Here is a 22,235-nt window from a genome sequence, read left to right as displayed (position 1 = left end):
ACAGTGACAGTTTTGGACCAGATTCAGCCAGTGTTTATACTAACTTAGCAGATTTGGCCTTCTTACATCCAGCCACCCCAGTATAATAAAGATGAGTGTTCCAAAGAAGAGCAAAACCTACCACTTTCATGATGAATGGGAAATAGGCTACTTCATCATGGTGAAAGACAAGTGTTGTTATCTAATTTGTAACGCCCCAGTATCCTTGCCCAAAAAGGGTAATCTGGAACGTCATTATAAGGCTCTTCAAAGCAATAAGTTTGATGCTGATTTTCAACACAAAAGTGAAATTCGTAAACTGAAGCTCAAAGAACTTAAATCGAAATTGGCTACTCAGCAACAGTTGATGGCGAAGCCAAGGTCAGATTCGGTCAGTGCAACTATAGTATCCTTCAAGGCTAGCAACCTGATCGCAAAGAAATGCAAACTTTTCACTGAAGGGGAATTTGTAAAAGATTGTTTTCTTGAAGCAGCTGACAATCTTTTTGAAGGATTTAAAAATAAGAGATCATAGCTTCTATTCAAGATATACAATTCTCAAGAAACACCATCGTGCAGCAAATAGAAAAGATGTGTGGAGACACAACTTAACAATTGTTGGAGGATGTTTCAAATTGTGTTGCTTTTTCACTCCAACTGGATAAATCTACAGACATAAGAGACATAGCTCAGTTACTAGTTTTTGAAGACTTCAGTGTCAAAGAAGAATTGCTTGGAATGATTTCTTTAAAAGGGAGAACTACCGGTCAGGAAATTTTCATTTCTTTCCATTCTTTTGTGACAAAGTGTAATCTTCCATTGCATACATTTGTTTCCATCACTACTGATGGAGCAGGAGCAATGACAGGTGAGATTAAGAATTTCATAGCCCTCTGTAGACACCATGACGACTTCCCTGATTTCCTTTCTTACCACTGCATCATTCACCAGTAAGTTTTAGCAAGCAAGAGACTCAATACAAAGACTGTTATGGACATCACTTTCAAAATTGTAAATTCAGTTCGTGGAAGATCAGTTCAAAGATGGCTTTTCAATCTTACTCAATGAAAGGGCATCAGAAATCATTTTGCACACAGATGTAAGGTAGCTAAGTAGGCAAAAATTTCTGCAAAGATTTTGTGATTTGCTAAATGAAATAAGAAGTTTTTTTGAAGGAGAGGATAGATGACCAAGCAGAGTTGGAAGATGAGGTGTGGTTATGTGGCATTTCTCGCTGACTTTACAGGCGAACTAAGTGATAAGAATCTTGAACTACAAGGTGAAAACAAATTCATTGGCAAGATGATGAGTACAGTTTCATCCTACAAGAGCAAATTTGAGCTAATGATGACTGACCTTGCAAACAACACTTTTGATCATTTTCCTAATTCGCAGGACTGTCTGGGCCAACATCCAAATTTTGTTTTTCAGAATGAGAAGTATGCAACAGAAATCTGTTCTGTTATCCAGGAATTTGAAAACAGATTCTGTGACGTCCAAAAAATTAGAACAGTTGTGGAGTACTTGTCATATCCATTCAAAGTAGATGTGGACATTAAAGAAACTGCAGCTGCTATCATTAAAAATTACTGTATTTTTTGCTTCATAAGATACACTTTTTTCTCCCAAAAATTGGGTGAAAAAAAGGGTGCGTCCTATGGAGCAAATACCCAACCTCCCTCTATCCTGTTAACCTTATTTAGATAAGGGTTTCTCACCCGCCACCGCTCCTACTGCTACTCGTCACTCTTTTGCCGCTGCAAGTAGAGGACGGGAAAGGCCAGATGGGTGCAGCGATTGCATGCTGCTGGCCCAGAAGCCTTATCCCCGACGTCAATTTTGGCTGTTCCAGACCATCTCTCCGACAAAAGAATTGATGTCGGGGTGGGGTAAGGCTTCTGGGTCAGCGGCGTGCAATCGCTGCACCCGCCTGGCCCTTACAAGTTAGTTTATTAGGTTTTTATATACCGCCTATCAAGGTTATCTAAGCGGTTTTTACAATCAGGTACCCAAGCATTTTCCCTATCTGTCCTGGTGGGCTCACAATCTATCTAACGTACCTGGGGCTATGGAGGATTAAGTGACTTGTCCAGGGTCACAGGGAGCAGCGCGGGGTTTGAACCTACAACCCCAGGGTGCTGAGGATGTAGCTCCAACCACTGCGCCACACACTCCTTACCAGCAATTTATTCCGTTCGGAGGAAGTGAAACACCATCGGCTCCCTGCTCGTTCCTCGCTCTCAGGCCGCAGCGAGGCCATGGTTTGCGGTGCCATGCTGACTGGAGTTCAACCCGCTGCTGAGCCAGGCATCCCCTCCTCCCGCTGCTGCTTCATCCCAAATGAAGCCCTTGCCCTTCAGCAACGTGTCTTCACAGCGGCAGCAACGGTAGGTAAGCTTGGGGGGGGAAGAGGACAAAGGCTGGAAGGTAGTGAGGGGAACATAGGAGGGAGGGAGGAAGGGACAATTGTTGGGCCTGAGGAAGGGAGTGGGGGAGATGACAAAGGCTGGAAGGCATTGAGGGGGACATAGGAAAGAGGGAGAGAGGAAGAGACAATTGTTGGGCCTGAGGAAAGAAAGAAAGAAATCGCCAGACAACAAAGGTAGGAAAAATGATTTTATTTTCAATTTAGTGATCAAAATGTATCAGTTTTGAGAATTTATATCTGCTGTCTATAATTTGCACTATATTTGTCTATTTTTCTATAGTTGTTACTGAGGTGACATTGCATATTTTAAAAAGTCATCTGCCTTGACATCTGTGCTCTGTCCCGGCCTATCACTAGACCACCAGATGGGGGGGACAGGGTGCAGTACCTGACAGGGAAAATTTGGTTCAGAATGGTTTTTTTCTTGTTTTCCTCCTCTAAATCTAGGGTGCGTCTTATGGAGCAAAAAATACGGTACTCATTGAACAAGCCATCTCTTGAAAACAAAATATTAACCCTTAAAAATGACATTTTTCTCAAGACCCGTACTGAGCAAGAATCGTTTTGGAAGCTAGTACCTAGAGACAAATTTGAGATGTCTTGCCTATGGTCCGGTGAGTCTTCCTCGCTATCTTCCTGCACGGTATCCTCTGGGTATACCGGTTCCCAGACCATTGATTCTTGGTCAACTGTCGGCTTTCCCCTTCTTCCTAGTTTAAAAACTTCTCAATTTCTCTCTTGATATTGCTTGCAAGCAGCCTCGTTCCGTCGCCGCTGAGGTGGAGTCCATCCTTCCTGAATACCTTGCTCTTCCCCCAGAACATTGTCCAGTTGCGCACAAAGAGGCATCCTTCTTATTCACACCAGGGCCTCATCCATGTGTTGACTGCTTGCAGCTCTGTCTGCCTCTTCTCGTCGGCCCTGGTACCGGCAGGATCTTCAAGAACTCTATCCTGAAATCTCTATTAACATTCTGACTCAAGTCTCAGCTTCCTGTCTGACATTGCTACCTAGATGTTTCACTGTCATCTAAAACTAAACATGGCCAAGACTGAGCTCCTTATCTTTCCTTTTAAACCCACCTCCCCTTCCCCATTCTCTATTTCTATAGATAACACCCTCATCCTCCCTATCCTATTGGCTCATAACTTTTGGATGATCTGTGACTCATCCTTCTCCTCAAATTCAACAGACTTCCAAAATCTGTTGTTTCTTTCTCTACAACAATCTTCTCCTTCCTTTCTGAGGGCATTGCTAAGACCCTCATCCATACCCTCATCACCTCTTGCCTAGACAACTACAACCTGCTTCTCACTGGCCTTCCACTAAACCATCTCTCTCCCCTTCAATATGTCCAGAACTTGACTGCATGCCTCATATTCCGCCAGTGTCACTATGCACACACTATCATTCTCCTCAAGTCACTTTGTTGGCTTCCTATCCTTTTCCACATACAGTTCAAATTCCTCTTACTGAGCTACAAGTGTATTTATTCCACACCTCAGTATCTCTCATTTCTCCTTATACTCCTCCCTGGGACACCACTCATCAGTAAATCTTTGTTATCGGTACCATTCTCTGTGGCCAACTCTAGACTCCGTCCCTTCTGCTTTGCTGCACTGTATGCCTGGAACAAACTGCCTGACTCAGTATATCAAGCTTCGTCTCTGGCAGTGTTGGAATCCATGCTCAAAGCTGCTTTCAATTCATAACTCCAACCTATCTTCTAGCACCCATCTGTCTTACATTCCCTCTGTGATTCCCCATCTGATAACTGTGTACTGTATAGTTGCACCTTTTTGTCCAGTGTGTCTATCATAACAATATTGCAAACTCTTTTGAGCAGGGACTTTATATTCCAGTGTTCTCCCTAGGGCCTTTTAGCTGGGCGCTCCGCCCAGCTAATTTAGATGACCGCCTGGCTATCATCCGCTGTGAATTCTGCTGCTGCCACCACTGCTGCTCAACACCAAAAAAAAAAACCCAGCTTGGAGATTTCACGCCTTAGCCCCTAGCAAACTTATGCTCCGGGGCTCTAACGTGTGCGTGCCGGCTTCCCTTCTTTTTCCTCTGAAACCGGAAATTATGTCTGGGGTGGGGGGGAGAGAAAAAAAGGGATGCCGGCACGCACATGTTAGAGCCCCGAAGCATGCGTTTGCTACGGGCTAAGTCAGGAGACAGGTCAGTGAAGCTTACAATTTGCTATACTTGCTGCCAGGTCCTGCCTACTTTCTGTTTCCGCGAAGGCAGAACCCGGTAGCATTTCTCCCAATAGGTCGATTGCAATCTTGGGCCGACCAGCCTTCCTCTCCCCGACGTCAATTCTGCCGTCGGAGAGGAAGTTCTGGCCAGCCAATCGCTGCCTTGCTGGGCCGAAACTTCCTCTCTGATGGTAGAATTGACATCTGGGAGAGGCATGCTGGTCGGCCCGAAGCAGGGAGAACTTGTAGCGGCGGCGGCGGCTTTGGGGACTGTTGTCCGATGGCGGCGGCTTGGGGGCCTGTTCCCCGATGGCATTGGCAGTGGCTTAGGGGAAAGCAGGCAGAAAGAAAGAAAGAAAGAGGGCAGGCAGGAAGACAGAAGGAAAGAAGAGAAACAGAAAAAAAGAAAGGGGGCATGAAGAGAGAAAAAAGAAAGGGAGGCAGGGAGAGAGGAAGAAAAAGTTGGGGGAGGGAATGAGGTCTGGAGGAGAGGAAGCATACAGGCTGAAAGAAGGGAAGAAAGATTGGATGCACAGTCAGAAGAAGAAAGTGCAACCAGAGACTCATGAAATCACTAGACTACAAGGTAGGAAAAATGATTTTATTTTAAATTTAGTGATCAAAATGTGTCTGAATTTATATCTGCTGCCTATATTTTACACTATAGTCCCCTTTTATTAAACCGCAATAGCGGTTTTAGCGCAGGGAACCTATGAGCGTCGAGAGCAGTGCAGCTCCCTGCGCTAAATACTGCTATCGTAATTTAGTAAAAAGGGAGGGGGTATTTGTCTATTTTTGTATGGTTGTTTCTGATGTGACAGTGCATAGAGTCATCTGCTTTGACCTCTTTGAAAAAAACCCGGAATAGGAATGATAATTAACATTTTCTTTGCAGACAGTGTGCTTTGTGTTTATAGAAAATTTTATTGTTGGTAGATCATTTTGACTTGGTCATTTTAAAAGTAGCTCGCAAGCCCAAAAAGTGTGGGCACCCGTGCTCTAGAACATCGCTCCTTAGTTTTATCAAGTGGTGCAGTGAGGGGCCAACACTTTACATCTTATCACCTCATTCTTTCTTTTTTCTCCTCATGTACAGCACGATTCTTTATTCTAAGCAGCTCTGGCACTAACAGTACTATGGGTGCCTTATGCTACTTTCACTACCACTTGCAGTCAGGTTCGGCATTTTATCATGGTTTTGGTTTTTTATTTAGTTTTTCACCAGTATTTTCATTTATTTATTTATTAAAGCAGCCTTTTGTAACAGCCCGATGCCCTTCCTCTATTAGTGTGCATTCAATCCACTGCTGACACTTTTGTGGCGCCTCTTTCAATGGATAAAATATCATAGCCCCGCTGTCGTGTGTTCACATTTATTCTGCATACGAGTTTATCTCATCAGTGCAGGGACCTTTTCGGTAAGTCCATTTTACTCTCCCTTTTTTACTTTCCCGAGTGCTGTGGTTTTATTCTTTGGTTTTAATAGAAGCTCATTTGAACAATAATTTAGATCTTTCCCAGGTTTCACTTTTCATCTACCTGGTCGGCTTGTCTTTGAGCTACTATCGGCTTATGTTTTCAAGATAACTGTATTATCAGCTGTTCATTTCCCATACATTTACTTTTGCCCTGTTTAGGCATACACTTCTCCCTCGTCATTCGCGGGGGATACGGGCATAGCCGGACCGCGGATGGCGAAAAACCGCGATTATCTGGCTCTGACCCACCCCCACCTCCCTGCTGCCTTCCCGGCCTTACCTTGTGGTCTAGAGGGCTTTCGGGGCAGGAGCGATCTTCCTACGCTCCTGCCCCGTGCAGATCGCCATGAGGAAATGGCTGTAGGGAGTTCCCGACGTAGTCTCGAGAGACTATGGGAACTCACAGCAGCCATTTCCTCATGGCGATCTGCACGGGGCAGGAGCGTAGGAAGATCGCTCCTGCCCCAAAAGTCCTCTAGACCAGTGTTTTTCAACCGCTGTTCCGCGGCACACTAGTGTGCCGCGAGATGTTGCCTGGTGTGCCGCAGGGCCGCCGGGCCCGGAGCTGACAGGGGGCTCGAGGCAGGGGCGCCAGTAGCTCGCCAAGGCAAAGTGAGTCGATCACCCAGGACTCACTTTGTCTTGGCGATCTAATCTATCGAGACGATAAGTCTTCTTCTCCCCGACGTCAGTTCTGCAGTCGGAGAGGAAGTTCGGGCCAGCCAATCGCTGCCTGGCTGGGCGGAACTTCCTCTCCGATTGTAGAATTGACGTCAGGGAGAGCATGCGTCGGCGGCGGCTTTGGGGCCTGTTATCCATTGGTGGGTCCTGTTCCCCGATGGCAGCGGCAGTGGCAGTGGCTTGGGGAACGGCAGGGAGAAAGAAAGAAAGGGGGCAGGGAAACAGAAGGAAAGAAGAGAAACAGGAAAAAAGAAAGAAAGGTCAGGGAGAGAGGAAGAAAAAGTTGGGGGAGGGAATGAGGTGTGGAGGAGAGAAAGCATACAGGCTGATAGAAGGGAAGAAAGATTGGATGCACAGTCAGAAGAAGAAAGTGCAACCAGAAATCACCAGACAAGGTAGGAAAAATGATTTTATTTTAAATTTAGCAAAGTGGAGGCAGTATTACCACAGTTTTCAAAGGAATTTGCCCAAATAACTTAATAGTTAACTGGGTAAATTCCCAGAGATGAAAACTTCCCTTCACTTACTATGCACAGTTCTGAATTTATATCTGCTGTCTATATTTTACAATATGGTCCCCTTTTACTAAACCGCAATAGTGGTTTTTAGCGCAGGGAGCCTATGAGCGTCAAGAGCAGTGCTGGGCATTCAGCGCAGCTCCCTGCGCTAAAAACTGCTATTGTGGTTTAATAAAAAGGATGGAGGGTATATTTGTCTATTTTTGTATGCTATAAAAACCAAATACAGAGAGAGACTGAGAGCTGTTGACGAAGAGCTACGTGTGTGTCTTTCTTCGATTCCAGCCAGAATATCAGCTTTGTGTTCAGCCAAACAGGCCCAGGTTTCGCACTGAATAAAGTATTTTATAATTTTTATTTCGTAATAAAGTAATTATAAAATACTTTCTTTGTGTTTATTTGATTCCTATTCAAGAGAATTACTTTATATATAGTCAATATAGGCAGAGAGTTAAATTTTTTAACATTTTCTAATGGTGGTGTGCCTCGTGATTTTTTTCATGAAACAAGTGTGCCTTTGCCCAAAAAAGGTTGAAAAACACTGCTCTAGACCACCAGGTAAGGCCGGGAAGGCGGCAGGGAGGAAAAAAATATGGGTTATTTTAAAATTAAGACTGCTTTTTTTATTTTCCCCCTCCCCAGAAAAAATCACGATTATATGAAACCACAAATGGAGAAATCGCGAATGGGGAGGGGGAAGTGTACTGTTTGTAACCAGCCATCATTTTAAGTATGTATATGACCTATTTTAGGGGGGGGGTTTAAGTTCTTTTAGCATGTTATTTCATTAATTCTGAGTTCGGTGTTACAATATGTTGTTCTTGGTTTTTTAGTTTACACATTTATTTTTTTCTATGACATGTTCACATTGCAATTTTACTCAAAAGTATAAATAGGTATCCATATTTCCATTCAAGTTTCATCACGGTGCTCTGGTTTTGGCTCTAGTATTTATCACTTCCGTCCACCAGGTCTGACTATCCATTACCGTCTCATATTTTAAAGACTCACTTGCTATAATTAGCGGTGATCCACACGTCTCTTCATAATGGACATGTCCGATTTTAGCATTTGAATCTTAGTACTATGGGTTTGGTCTTTTCTGGTTTCCTTTCTATAGTCTGCTTTTCGTCTGGAGTCTTTTGAGTTTAGAATTACATTTTAGGACATATTTTTGTGGTTATAATTGTATGACATATCTAAATCGGTCAAGTTATCCATTCTTTTTATTATTTTTTGTCCCCTCATACAGTGGCAGACCGCCCCGGGTGCCAGCCCTAGGGGGTACACAGCCGGCTGAATCCAGAACCTTCCGAGTTGCTCTAAATGGCACCTGCACCTCAGCGCGGCTGTCGTATTTATTCCGAAGCATAGTCAGCAGCCGCACAGAAGTACAGGAAGGTCCCGTGATGACTTAATTTGCCACCTCTACCTCCGGAAGACGTAAGTGATGTTGGAAGGGGTGGACCGGCAGCTGCAGTCATTGCGGAACCTTGCTGCAATACCCTGCATCTGCCGGCCCACCCCCTCCAATGTCACTTACATCTTCCAGAGGCAGAAGCAACAGAAGCAGTCATCATGGGACCTTGCTGGTTTGGAGGGAGAGAGGAGCATAGAAGGGTGGTGGAGGGAGAGAAAGGGGGCAAATGCTGATGGAAGTGGGGGGAAGGGGGAGGAGAGAATGAAATGCCAGACCATTGGAGGAGGGAAGGGAAGAAGGGTGTGGGAGAGGGAAGGGAAGAAGAGGAGAGAGATGCCAGACCATTGGAGGAGGGAAAGGAAGAAGATGGATGGCAGAATAATAGGGGTGAAGGGAGAGATGGAAGGGGAATACAAGGAGAGAAGATGCCATATAGAAGGGGCCGAGAGAGGGTAGACAGTGGATGAAAGGAAGAGAGTGACAAGACTATGAGGAAAGCAGAAACCAGAGAAGACAATATAGAAAAAAATTATATTTATTTATTTTTTTGCTTTAGGGGAGATGCATCGCTGTTTCTGTGGTGTTGCATTGTATGCAGAGTCCAGCTTCTTGGTGGTTCAATATAACCTTTGTCTATGTTTTTCTATTTTATCCCCCTTTTTACAAAACTGTAGAGCTTTTTTTAGCACCGGCCATGGTGGTAATTGCTCAGAATTCTATGAGAGTCTGAGCTGTTACCACCATGGCTAAAAACCACATTACAGTTTTGTAAAAGGGAGAGGGGTTAGTTTGTGATTACATATTCCATACTAGGCGAAGGTGTTTTCTGTGTTCTGTGTGTTTGAAAGACATGGTTTTTAGTTAGGATTGACTGTTTAGGATTGATCTATAGTAGTCTGGCTTGTTTAGTTTTACAATGGGTTTATTGATGTACTGCTCACTGCAGTATGTAAGATGCTGCCTTTTCCTAGGTACACTCTTGTGTAATGTGTGGATTGTTACTAAAAATCATGTTTTTCATACAGATGGGGGGGGGGTGCCAAAAAATGATGGGCCTCGGGTGTCACATATGCTAAGTACACCACTGCCTTCATAGTTTATATCTAATCCACAAGCCTGCTTTTAGGACCTACAGGGTATGTATCCCTCTGATTCATGACAATTTCACTTCTCATGTTATCTTATCCATTCTTTTTATTATACAACTGCCCAGATAAGCATCAGTCTTTGACGTGATTGGACCTTGAAAACTAACGGCAACAGTGTTCGCCCCAGAAATTTTTTCCAGCCATGAAAACTATTTGCTGCATTTAGTGTGCCACAAAAAACATTTGCTCCGTTTAGTGTGCCGGAGTTAAAAAAGTTTGAGAGACGCTGCTCTATACCATTTGAAAGAGGGCAAATATCTAATTATTCACTTCTAGAATTGGATACTTCTTAAATTTAATAAAAAAATTATGGAACAAGTGTCAAACCTTAAGAAAGGCTGCCATATTGAGCATTGGAAAATAACTAATAATAATTATCTAATACAAATAGTACACATTTAGGGCTCCTTTTACTAAGCTACGATAGCGGTTTTACCGCACGCTTAGCTCGCGCAGAATTGCTGCACGTGCTATACGTTAACGCCAGCATTGAGCTGGTGTTAGTTCTAGCCGTGTAGCGCGGCAATTCTGCACGCGCTAAAAACGCTATTGCAGCTTAGTAAAAGGAGCCCTTAATTTTCCCCACCACCAAATTTCCCTGTCCCGCCTCACCCGGCTACTTTTTCATGCCACCTGGCTGGAAAAAATTTCTGGGGAGAACACTGTATTCCTTGTTTGATTTACTGTGCTGCGTAAGTTTGTAGCGCTATAGAAATAAGTAGTAGGATTAGTAAACACTGTAGTTTTGCCGCTCTATTCTGGAAGTGTTCTCTTGAGCTGCAGATAGAAATTGTGAATGTCCTAAGTAGGATAGAACAAAGAACCTAGGTAAGAATAGATCCAACATTCTATAGTGTATAAGTGGCGGTAGGACAGTGAATACTATGATGGTCTTAACGGCAACCTTTGCTTTGTTTGTTATACACTAAACACTAATTGGTTGTGGGTCTGAGCATTTCACAAAACATTTTATTGATTAGCAGTGTATTTATACAACTGTGATTTAAGCCCTTTGTTAGATAGAAATTCTGTATTCATATAAAGTTATATAGAATTCTAAGGAATGTACTTAGGACTGTAGAACACATTTTAAAGTATGAGTATTGCTTTAAAACATTGATTTTTTTTTTTTTTTAATGTTACAGAATCAAAACCTCCTTTGCTACAGTTAAAGCAAGCTACAAAGGAAATCAAGAAAAAGAATAAGAAAAAAAATCAAGTCAGTCCTGTGAAAAAGATTCTGAGTCCACTGAAACACAAGATGTTTGGCAGCCCAGATAAAAATATTTTTATATCTGCTGGAAGTCCACAGAAGTTAAAAGATGGTATTTTAAAACAGGAATTTGCTACTTCAGATAAGTCACAGGTAATTTTATTTCTGTAAGAGCTGTTTACCGGTATTGAGTGTGTTTTGTGAATTGTCATCTTCTGTTTCTAAGTGCAACCCACATTAACCCCCTCATTCTCTAGCATTCATGTCTTAAAGAAGGCATTCTCTGAATGCCTTTGTTTGATTGTACTGCCAGTTAAGACCACACCTGGATTAATACTGTATTATATACAGGGTTCCTGGTTTTGACATCATTATACAGTTGCATCGAGATCAACAGAATTTGCCCCTTTCCTAAGAATTGTCCAGCACTTTCAGCTAAATATGAGCTCAAGGGAATCCCTGCTCTACAAATCTTCCCCAACTCTGGGTTCTCATAATTTTCCCCCTACTTATCTACAAGCCAGTAATCAGTAGGAGAACAGCAGTCATTCTTCAGGACACTATACTGCTCAGAGCCTGAATAGTGTTTTGAACTACATGGCACTATTTTATTCTCTGTGGTTCGAACAGCTATCTAGTTCTGACCTCCTGAGGTCTCTGATCTCTGTATTTCCTCTGAATATCTACTTATTGTATTTCGCTGAATGTCCAGCACCTAGAAGTCGCAAGATTGTGGCGGTATAGAAGAATAAAGTTATTATTATTATTATTGCCAGAGGAAGAAGTTCATCCTAAGGTGCTGCTACTTTCCTTTTTACAACAGACTCATTGATAGGATGGACTTGAGAGGGAAGGTGTTAGCTTTGGCAGTAAGATGAAATTGTAAATCAGCTAAGAGAAAGGGAAGGAATGATTGCGGATGGGGGAGATATGAGTAATTTGAAAAAATAGATGTAAGGGGTGAATGTATTTATTTATTTATTTTAAAAATTTCTATACCGTTTAAACATCTTTATATACATAATTCAATAAAACAAATAAGATCAAACAAACATGAACAAATAAATCTTCAGAAGATCAACTATAAAGGAGTGAAAGCCACACCAGGTTTATTCAAGGAATCATATAAAAATTGTTCCTCAAAAAACAATCATGAGGGATCAGTATCTAGAAAAATGCATTTACAAATAACTGCGTTTTGAGGGATAGAATGGATAAATCAGGGGATCCTTCATTCTTTGTTCTGCATTCCTTTTTTCCATCCATGATCTATCCTCTCTTTTTGTATTCCCAAGATCCTAATCTCGGTTCATCTACCCATATTCCTTTCCCACCCAACAGTAATTACCAAGATCCCTTTTCTCATTGCTCAAAGAAAATTAATTTTTTAAAAACCCTAAATTGTCTAGGCTTGCAAAGATCAAAAACTTTAGTTTTAAGTTTCAAGTTTATTCTGACTTGATATACTTCTTTTACATACTAAAGCGATTTACATCTTTACAATATTAAAAATTAGTAAAAAACCTGGGGGATAGACAAACAAACTAATAGTAACTATTAAGACAAAAAGGATTGAAACAAAAGGAAAAAGGGTAAGGGTACAATATCCCATTTATTTCCAGTGATTCAAATCTTCCTGTAATATTTGTTTCTGTAAGTCACTGAGCTGCATCAGAGAATTTAGCTCTGCAGTTCTTTGTCTAGTCTGAGCTACACCTTTAAAAGTCACAGTTGCAGTAACTTCCTGAGCTAAAGAATTACCATAGTGCACAAAATTCCCCACACTCTGGTGTGCTTTAATCCAATTACAAGAAACACACAATCCTTTTGATGCACGTACTGTCAGTTCTTCAAAAAGAGCTTCCAACAGTAGCCTGTGTTCTAAAGGTTCACCGTCACTGCTAACAAGGCCTCTTTTAAACCAAATTTTGCAGTAAGAGTGAAAAGAATTTGTCACATAATTGGAATCAGTGTATATAATCAAATGTTTGTCTCTTGCAGCATGCAAAACTTCAAGACATGCAGCTAATGCAGCTCCTTGCGCTGAATACCCCTCTGGCATGCAATATTGTATTCGCTGTGCAATTTAGTTTCGTTCATCCAACCGACAAGCGGCAAATCCAACGCTATCCTCTCTTTGTGACCCGCCTGTAAACCTGATAACATGGTCACATGAGATTTCAGATGCAGATACTATATTAAGGATTGGTTGATTTTCCTTTTGCATCTGCTCTTGACAATCGTGTAAAACAGGAGTACTACAAAGTCAATCAGACAGATAATGAAATGGATAAGAAAGGGGTATAGGTTTCATATCTATGCTTGAGTGTAATATTGTAGCTAAGTATTTCCCTAATCTTGGAGCTGTGAAATGCAATGTAGTTTGTTGCAATAACTTGTGGATTTTGTGAGAAGTGTGCACAGTGATAGAATGTGAAAAAATTGTTTCTAATAATTTCTGAATGGCTGCTGACACAGCTATAATTCCCTGTTCACAAACAGTAAATCCTTTTTCTACTTCTATAAATGTTCCTGATAGATATAAAACTGGCATTTCATTTTGAGCTGCTACACCAGCCCGATGAGTGGCATTTTCAAACAGTTCATACAGTTGAATTGCTTGCTCTGGATCAGGTAACTTCAAGGCTGACACTTCTAACACATCAGTTAGCAATGTCTGCAAACACTCCCGTTGCTGAGTGCTTAAAGTAATTTTCTGTTTACTAGGGGGATTTCCCTTAAGTAGTGGCCGCAATGCACTCGTCCAAGTGTTATAAGCCGGTAACCACTGTCTGCAATAATTAAAAAGTCCCAGTACTTCACGTAGGCAGTGAGACAGCAAGTATTTCTTTACATATGCCATCTCCTGGACTCTTGTCACACTCCCCAAGAGTCATTTCCAAAAATTGAACTGTCTTCTGACAATACTACAATTTAGAAGGATTGATTTTATAGCCCAATTGTCCTAGAAACTGAATCAAAGCTACTGTGTATTTTTTACAGTCTGCCTCTGAAGTGGCAGAAATCAGTAGATCGTCTACATATTGAATTAATGTCACATCAACAGGTAGAGTACCTCTGAAGGTTTCCAAATCATGTGATACTTATTCGGAGAAAATACTAGGGGCCTCATTATATCCTTGAGCGAGCCTACACCATTGGAACCGTTGACCCTCAAACTGAAATAAGAAAAACTTCCTACTCTGTGGCTCAACAGGAATTCCAAAAAATGCATTTGACAAATCTATAACAGAATGGTATTCATGCAACTGGCTTTGTGACAAAATAGTAGCAGGATTTGGAACTACTGGATTTGCACATTTAACCACATTATTCAATTCCCTAAGATCATGAATCAACCTCCACCTGCCATTCAATTTATAAATTGGAAAAAGCGGTGTATTACATGGAGATGAACTAGGTTCTATAATACCTTTGGACAGCAGTATGTCAATTTCTGCTCTCAATCCCTAAATAGCTTCCTGTCTCAAAGGGTATTGTGGAACTTTTGGTCCCTGTTTCTCAGGTTGCAAGGTTACTTTAACTGGTGGGCTAGTAACAATAAGACCATAGGGATCATCAGGTTTGGCCCAGATAGTATCTGGTAAAGATTGTAATTCTAAAGGTAGTGGTCCATTTTCTTCAGTGACCAACAGGTATTCTGAAGAAAAATAAATTCTCAACTCCATTTGAGTCATCAGATCTCTGCCTAAAAGATTTACTGGACATTGCAGTGTATATAAACATAGCTGTGTAACTTGTACACTAAGTAATTCAAAAGTTACATGGTGTGTCATCTGAGTTTTCCTGGTAGTGCCATCAAATCCAGTAGTGAATCTTCTGGAGATAATTTCACTCCTGGAGGCAACTCTTTTAATACTGTTCATGTGGCACCTGTATGAGAAATTCAACTGGATAATCATTCACTTTAATGTTTACATGTGGTTCATTTTTGACTAACTGGGCTTCTAAAGCTACCAGCTGTAGTCATTGAGCATTTTCAAATGGATTTTGGGATCTAGGCTGCCAGACAGGAAAACGCTGGGGATATCTCATCTGTTGCCTTTGTCTACAATTTCGGGAATAATGACCTACACGATTACAGGTCCAACAGATAACAGATTGACCTTGAGCATTAGGTCCATAACCTCTGCCTTGTCCATAACCTCTACCTCTAGAAGCCCCTCTGCCACGTCCCCTATTACATGGGTCCTGTGATTGCCAGGAATAAAATATATCTTTTATTTCTGGCTAGTATCCACGTCTGACTGTTTCCTCATCTAATTCACCTAAATCCTGTTCCCCATCCTTAAGCACTAGCTTAAATGTCTTTTTCCCTGAGCCAGTCTTTGTCTCTGAAGTTTTCTCTTTTGCATTTGGTGTAGTACCAGCCTCTAAAACATAAGCACTTTCAACATTGAAGTGAGGTTGGAAAGTAATGTTATTCTAGTTAATAAACAAGTAAGATTATGAGTGATATTGGAAAGTCATTTGTCAATGTAAGCGCAGTGACTCAAGTTATTAAGTCAGTATTTTTCCAACTGCATTTATTGAAAAGATTGAAAATATTAATACCATAGAATGATTTTCAAGCTCTTTTACAAAGTTTAGTAATTGGGACAATTGACTACTGTAATCCTTTATATCTAAGGATGACCAAGAATAGACGGCATGCGCTTCAGGTGATTCAAATTGCTGCGGCAAAGGTTTTAATAGAGGTTATGTTGGTTTGCTTCAGTGCATCGAGTGTTAAAAAAACTGCATTAGCTCCCCATTGAATAAAATATTGATGGTGCATAAGATATTATATGGACAAACACCATAATGTTTGCAACAAATAGTGTCTATATATTTACCAAACAGGACATTGAGCCAGCAATGTTATTAGTTGTTGAGACTGTATGAAATGTAACAGGGCGTTCATCATTTTCAGTAGCTGCAAGTATGGTTGTGGAACAAGTTACCGGGTGTGTTGCATTTATGTAATAGCACTGAATAATTTCGTAAATTGCTTAAGACACACCTATTCATGCAGATTTTTTTTATAATTAATGAATTTTAAAATGTTTATTTATGATTGTTTTATTTATATTGTTTTATATGTGATAGAATTACTATATTTATTAATTGGAACCTGTCTAGGTAATAGGTGGGAGATAAGTTTTTAAAATAAATAAATAAATAAAATTTAAAAGCAGTTGTTGGGTAAAAGAGCCAAACATCTGCAGTCTGTTTTGTATTTTATATCTTGACTTGTATTAATAAATACATTTGGGGAAAAAACAACAAAGCAACTAATTAAGCTATACCAAAAAGAGCAAAATGATTTGTTTTTAAAATCTAAAACTCTTTTAAAAGACTTAGCTGGCTGCTCCAGGACACCCAAATTTTAAAAAGGGCCATTAAAAAATAGAACAATATTAATGTTACAATTGATCTGTGAAGTAGATTGTTTTTGCATTCCTATATAATAAAACTCTAGCCGCGCATGCACACTCTTAACTGTGTGCTTCCGTGATCCGTAGGTCTGTGGCCGCAGGAGTGCGCATGCGCGCTACTGGCAGCTAGCACGGACCTCCCTGCTCTCCAGCTCCTCCAGGCATCGAGCGGCAGTCCTCCATCCAGTCCACCGAAGGGCTCTTCTGTCTGCAAAAGCCTACTGAGGATCGCGGCCAGCTGTAGCGAACCTTGCTGGCTGCTCTGCACCTCAGTAGTATATTCCCTCTGACACACCAGATCCCTACAGCCGGCCGCGATCCTCAGTAGGCTTTTTTGATTGCAGATTGCTCTCTCTCTCTCTTTTTATTCAGGGCAGACCAGGAAGAGCAGGTAAAGGGTCGGGTACTCGGCTACCGGGCTGTAACCCAGGGTGAACCCGGGGGATGGGTTGAGAGCAGCCGCTTCTGCGCTATAGTTCGTGTGACCCCGCTCCTCCCGGGAAGCGCTATAGGGGGAGAACCAGGCCGGGGACACTGAGAGGTGCTGTTAGACAGGGGGGGGGAAGTAAAAGGAAGGGAGAAGGCCTATTGCTAGACAGGGGGGGAGGTAAAAGGAAGGGAGAAAGTCTTCTACTGGACAGGGGGAGCAAGGAATGGGTGCTGCTGGACACAAAGGGTGGTGGTGTACAGCCGAGGAAAGAGAGAGACAGAAAGAAAGAAAGACAGACGGAAAGCAGCCAAGCAGAGAGAGAGAAAGAAAAACAGACACACATGTCTATTCTAGCACCCGTTAATGTAACGGGCTTAAATACTAGTCATTTTATAATCTACTATAATAAAACGCTAAGCATGCATGCGCACTCTTACCTGCATGATCCCTAGGTCTATGGCCGCAGGAGTGCACAAGCGCGCTTAGCTATGCCAGTGGCCAACAGAGAAATTGCAAAGTGCTGGCCTCCCTGCTCTCCACCTACTCAAGCCATCGAAGCAGAAGTCCTCCATCAAGAAAATACGGCCCTACCAGCCAAACTTTATTTTTAACTGCGCCAGAGCATCCTCTCACGAGCTGCGGTAGCGCGCCGTGGGATGGACGTGGCCAGAGCGCTGTGTGCGGTGACTGCATGCTGCAGAAGGTGTTGGGGGAGCTGGTGGCTGGGAGCTTCTGACATGCAGCGGCACCGCATAGTGTGAGCAACGAGAGGGGGAAGAGAACGGCACTCTTCAGCGGAGGTGTTATTGTCAGCCGTGGACTGGGTTTAACGTCGACAAATATTTGTCCAGGTGGTAGGAAATGGGCCTACAAGTGTGGACATGATGAAGGGATGGAGGGAGGGGCGTTTCAGTGGAGACGGCATGCGGACTTTCGCTGGCCACGTGGAGAGTAGGCTGTGGCGGCATGACAAAGGTTCCTAAGGGGAAAAAAAAGGGGGAGTTGGTAGTGGCAAACGTGTTGATTGTGAGCTGCTGGATTATGGATGCTGTTACTGCTGGACAGAGGGGAGCAGGGAAGGGGTGTTGCTGGACAGGGGAATTCAGGGAAGATGGAAGAGGCAGGAGAGAGACAGATGAGGGGACCTGAAATGAAAAGATGGCAAAAGGGGTGGCACAGGGTCAGAGAGAGAGGTGGTAGAGGGTGTGAAAGGGGGAAAGGGATCGATGGAAATGGTATGAGGGCCAAAAGGGTACAGAGGACTACGGAAATGGTGAAAGGTGAGGTAGTGGGAGGCACGATCCGGCCATGGTATAGGTGGGGTATGGGTGGTGTCAGGGTATAGGTGGGGCTATTCTAGCACCCGTTACTGTAACAAATGGAACGGGCTTAAACACTAGTTCTGTTATAACAGTATGTCAGGGCTTCTGACAATTATCTTGAGGATCTTACCCATTGTTAGGTTTTCAGGATAGCCACAACAAAAATGCACATGGGAGATTTACATGTCTTGAAATCATCCATATTTATCTCATGAATATTTATTGTAGATATCCTCAGAGTCCAGTGAGAGGATAGGTTTGGAGGCCTTGATATATTCTATGAATTTTTCTTTTCTGCAAATCTGTATTACATTTTTCACAAACACATGATGACATGTATTTTTGTATTGCATCACTATTTAATATATGTGCCTAGAAAAGTAGAAAAACATGAAAGTTGGTAATTTGTTATATTCGTGAACAGGTTGATGCAGGTCCTTCAACATCAAATGTTTCAGCACAGCCAGCTTTGACAAAAATATCTGGTTCTCTCAAACCACAGGCTCCTAACTTGGCTGGAGCTGTAGAATTCAGTGATGTCAAGATGTTACTTAAAGAATGGATTACAACAGTTTCAGGTATTAAGCTTGTTTGTATGCTATCTGTACTATGAGAATTATCATGATAAATGCACCTGTTAGATTATATATCCACCCTTCAAGTTTTTTCTATTATATATGTGAACCAGTCTTGCTGGACTTCGGGAGGTGGACTATTCCTCCCAGTGATATTACCAGGGCTACCACTCTCTTTACAATTCCAGACATCCTCAGGCCTCCAGATCCTGGGCAGCTACTGTTCCTAAAAAGCCCCAATGACACCAGAGGTCAGGCAGGGCTTCCTCATATCAGGGGCAGACTTTCTCAGTTTTACCAGGAGTGGACTCACATTTCCTCGGATCAATGGGTGCTGGATATCATTCAGGAGGTGTACAAGATATCCTTCTATTGCCTGCCTTCGGATTTGTTTCTGGACTCTCCAGCAGGTCGGCCAGAGAAGGAGTCCAAAGTTCACGCTACCCTGCAGCATCTCTTATACATCAGAGCGATAGAACCTGTCCCAGAACTCAAATCGGGCTTCGGCAGATACTCATACTTCATTGTGCCAAAGAAAGGCTCAGAGGACTGGAGACCCATTCTGGATCTCAAGTCAGTCAATCTCGTCTTGCAGATTCCTCATTTCCACATGGAAATGTCAAAGCTGCTGTCTCACCCAGAGAGTTTCTGGCATCATTGGATCTCACGGAGGCTTACCTCCATATTCCAGTCTACCCGGAGCATCGCAGGTTTCTATGTTCTAGAACAGCATTTCCAGTTTGCAGCTCTGCCCTTTGGGCTCGTGACAGCGCCCCACACTTCCTCAGTCGACAAATCCTAGAACTGGGAAAATGGTCCCTCTTGTGGAAAGCTTTCCATCTGCTCATATAACAGGCTTGGACACTTTGGTTCAGTTCTGGCTGTATCATGAGCTCCTTTATTTATATGTTCCCTTCATGGCCTCTGGTTGGTTGAGTCATCCACCGGATAGCTACTTATCCCAGCCTCATGATTTTAGTTGCTCTGGACTGGCCTCATCATCCACGGTATGTGGATCTTGTCCATCATCAGTGGTACAGGAAGCTCCAACTCCCTATTCTATGGCTTCTTATGCCAAAACCTGGAAGGCTTTCTAACAGTGGTGTGCTAAGGATCAGGTAGATCCCGAGAGAGCTCCCATTTCAGAGGTCTTGGCTTTTCTTCAGTTGGGCCTAGAGAAGGGTTTATCAGTGGCCTTCCTTAAAGTTCAGGTACTGCTCATCCAGATGTGACCAGGTTTATGAGAGGGGTGCTTCGTTTGTGGCCTCCCTTGTGTCATCCTTTCCCTTTGTTGAATCTTAACATCGTTCTTCAGGGCCTTGGGGAAGCCCCATTCAAGCCACTGGATGCTACTCTTCTGGATCTGACTGTCTTTCTGGTCGCCATTGTCTCAGCACGGCATATTTTGGAGCTTCAGGGTCTTTTGAGCCCTTTTTCTGTATTATGGATGCAGGAGCTCTCCGTACTGTACCTTATCCCAGGACAAGCAGGCAGCATATTCTCTACATGTGGGTGACGTCATCCATGGTGCCCTGTAGCGGACAGCCTCACAAGCAAACTTGCTTGAAGATCTTCAAAATTTGTGAGTGCCTTCCCGCCAGAGTCAGGGCACGCGTCTCCTCAGCATGGCCTCAGTTTTTAGATTTCCGCGGAGCAAAGAAGCCCTGTCTTTCAGCTCTGCGTGTTTTCTAAGTGCCTTCTTGCACCGTGGCTTGCTTTCTTGTTTTTGATCAGTTAGTCGCTGTGTGGCACGTCCTCAAAAAAAAAAAAACCAAAAAAACCCCCCACTTATTATTTTCTTCTGTTGTTTGGTCCGGGAGACCCCGGGTTTCGGCCAGGCCGCCTGGCCTCGTTCGCCTGGTGGGTCTTTTTTCCTTATGTCCCAACCTGTCACCGGGTTTAAAAAGTGCACGCAGTGCGGTCGCGTGATCTCTATTACTGACCCTCATCGTTGGTGCATTCAGTGCCTTGGCTTCGACCACCGGACCCATGTCCTGCCCGCACTGTGCCACTCTCCAACTGCGGGCTCTTTGTAGGTGACGTGCCCAGATCCTTGAGCTCTTCAGCGCTAAGGAGCAGCTGGAGAACAAGACCTTGACTTTGGCCTCGTCCCCGACCTCGAGGGCCCTGTCCACCGTGCCTGTTAAGGCCCTGTCCTTGGGTAAGTCTCCTCTTCCTCTTTCAGGTTCCCTACCAATGAAGCCTTCCATGGAGTCTCCGGCGACCCAGGCAGTGAGTGCAGTCCTGCCAGCCTCTACGAGACCTCCCTCCAAGCGTGCCTCCAAGCATAGGGAATACTCTTCCTTGAGGTCGCCCTCATTGGAGCGCAATGCTGCACCTGTCCGACCAGATCCATTGGTCTCAGTGCCCATGTTTGAGGATATGTTAAAGTCCATCCTGACCAAGCAAATTTCGTCTGTCTTGGCCCAGTTTGCACCTGCCTCGACCCTTCTCCCTGCGAGCCAGCCTAAGCATCCTATCGAGGCAAGTCTCGCCGGTTGTCCTCAAGTAACTCTTCTCCTCATCTTTCAAGGCCTGAGTCGCCGGCCGTTAAGCCTCGATCGAGGCACCATGCTAAGCTTGCCTCGTCCTCGAGGCGCCTGCCTTTTAAGCGGCCGAAGGACTCCCATCCTCGGAGGGGACAGTCTCCTGTGCCTCGGGTCTTGAGGTCCATCGAGGCTTCCATGCAGCCTGGGCATGGGTCTCGACCTCAGCAGTCTACCACGCCTCCTGGGTCTCTGAGTTGAGGTAAATCAAGGTCGAGGACCCCCTCCTTGAGGCCGTTCCGGAGGGTTCCGTCCTCCCCGGGCTCTCCGTGGCTTGCCCCGTGGTTTTCCATTCCTCGGACTCTGGGCTCTTCTCCTTCGAGGCAGCTCAAGTGTAGGCACTCTTTGACTCCTCCACTGTCACATAGCAGAGCCTCCTTGGTGTCCCTATTACTGGACATGGATATGCCTGCTCACTATTCTAGGGAGGCTTCCGCTTCCTTCTCAGCTGCTCCAAGATCCAGATCCTCATTGCCTCCAGAGGGGCCTTTCTCTTACAAGGCTTCCTCCTTTACCAAGTTCATCTTTGACATGGGTAAGGCTCTTCAGCTGGATCTCCAGTCTGAATCCAGATATACCCCGGAATATTTGGTGGAGATGGAGCTTCCTCATCTGCCCAGGGAATCTCTGCGTATCCCGCTGAATCCGGTCTTGAAACAGACTTTTTCAGGAATCTAGAGACCCTTTATGCCATTCCTGCTATCCCGTCCAAAATGGAGTCTTGCTATCGGATGGTCTCTTGCAAGGGGTTTGAGAAGGCGCAGCTGTCCCATCAGTCCTTGGATGTGGAATCTTCTTTAAAGAAATCTCACCCATCCAAGGTCTATGTTGCTGTCCCCCCGGGCAGGGAGGGACGTA

General features: G+C 43.6%; 1 protein-coding gene across 5 annotated transcripts in view; it reads left to right on the top strand.

The window, feature by feature from the left end:
* Positions 1 to 22,235, top strand: part of REV1 (REV1 DNA directed polymerase) — a 401,814-nt gene that overhangs the window by 354,301 nt on the left and 25,278 nt on the right. For all 5 annotated transcript variants that reach the window (XM_033948190.1, XM_033948189.1, XM_033948188.1 and 2 more), the window contains 2 exons: positions 10,999 to 11,219; positions 18,681 to 18,834. In XM_033948190.1, the coding sequence (XP_033804081.1) occupies positions 10,999 to 11,219; positions 18,681 to 18,834 (375 nt within the window). The remainder of the gene's footprint in view (positions 1 to 10,998; positions 11,220 to 18,680; positions 18,835 to 22,235) is intronic.

This window comes from Geotrypetes seraphini, chromosome 6 (genome assembly GCF_902459505.1).
Source record: "Geotrypetes seraphini chromosome 6, aGeoSer1.1, whole genome shotgun sequence".
In the NCBI taxonomy this organism is placed as follows: Eukaryota; Metazoa; Chordata; class Amphibia; order Gymnophiona; family Dermophiidae; genus Geotrypetes; species Geotrypetes seraphini.
This window is presented reverse-complemented; position numbering and strand designations above follow the sequence as displayed.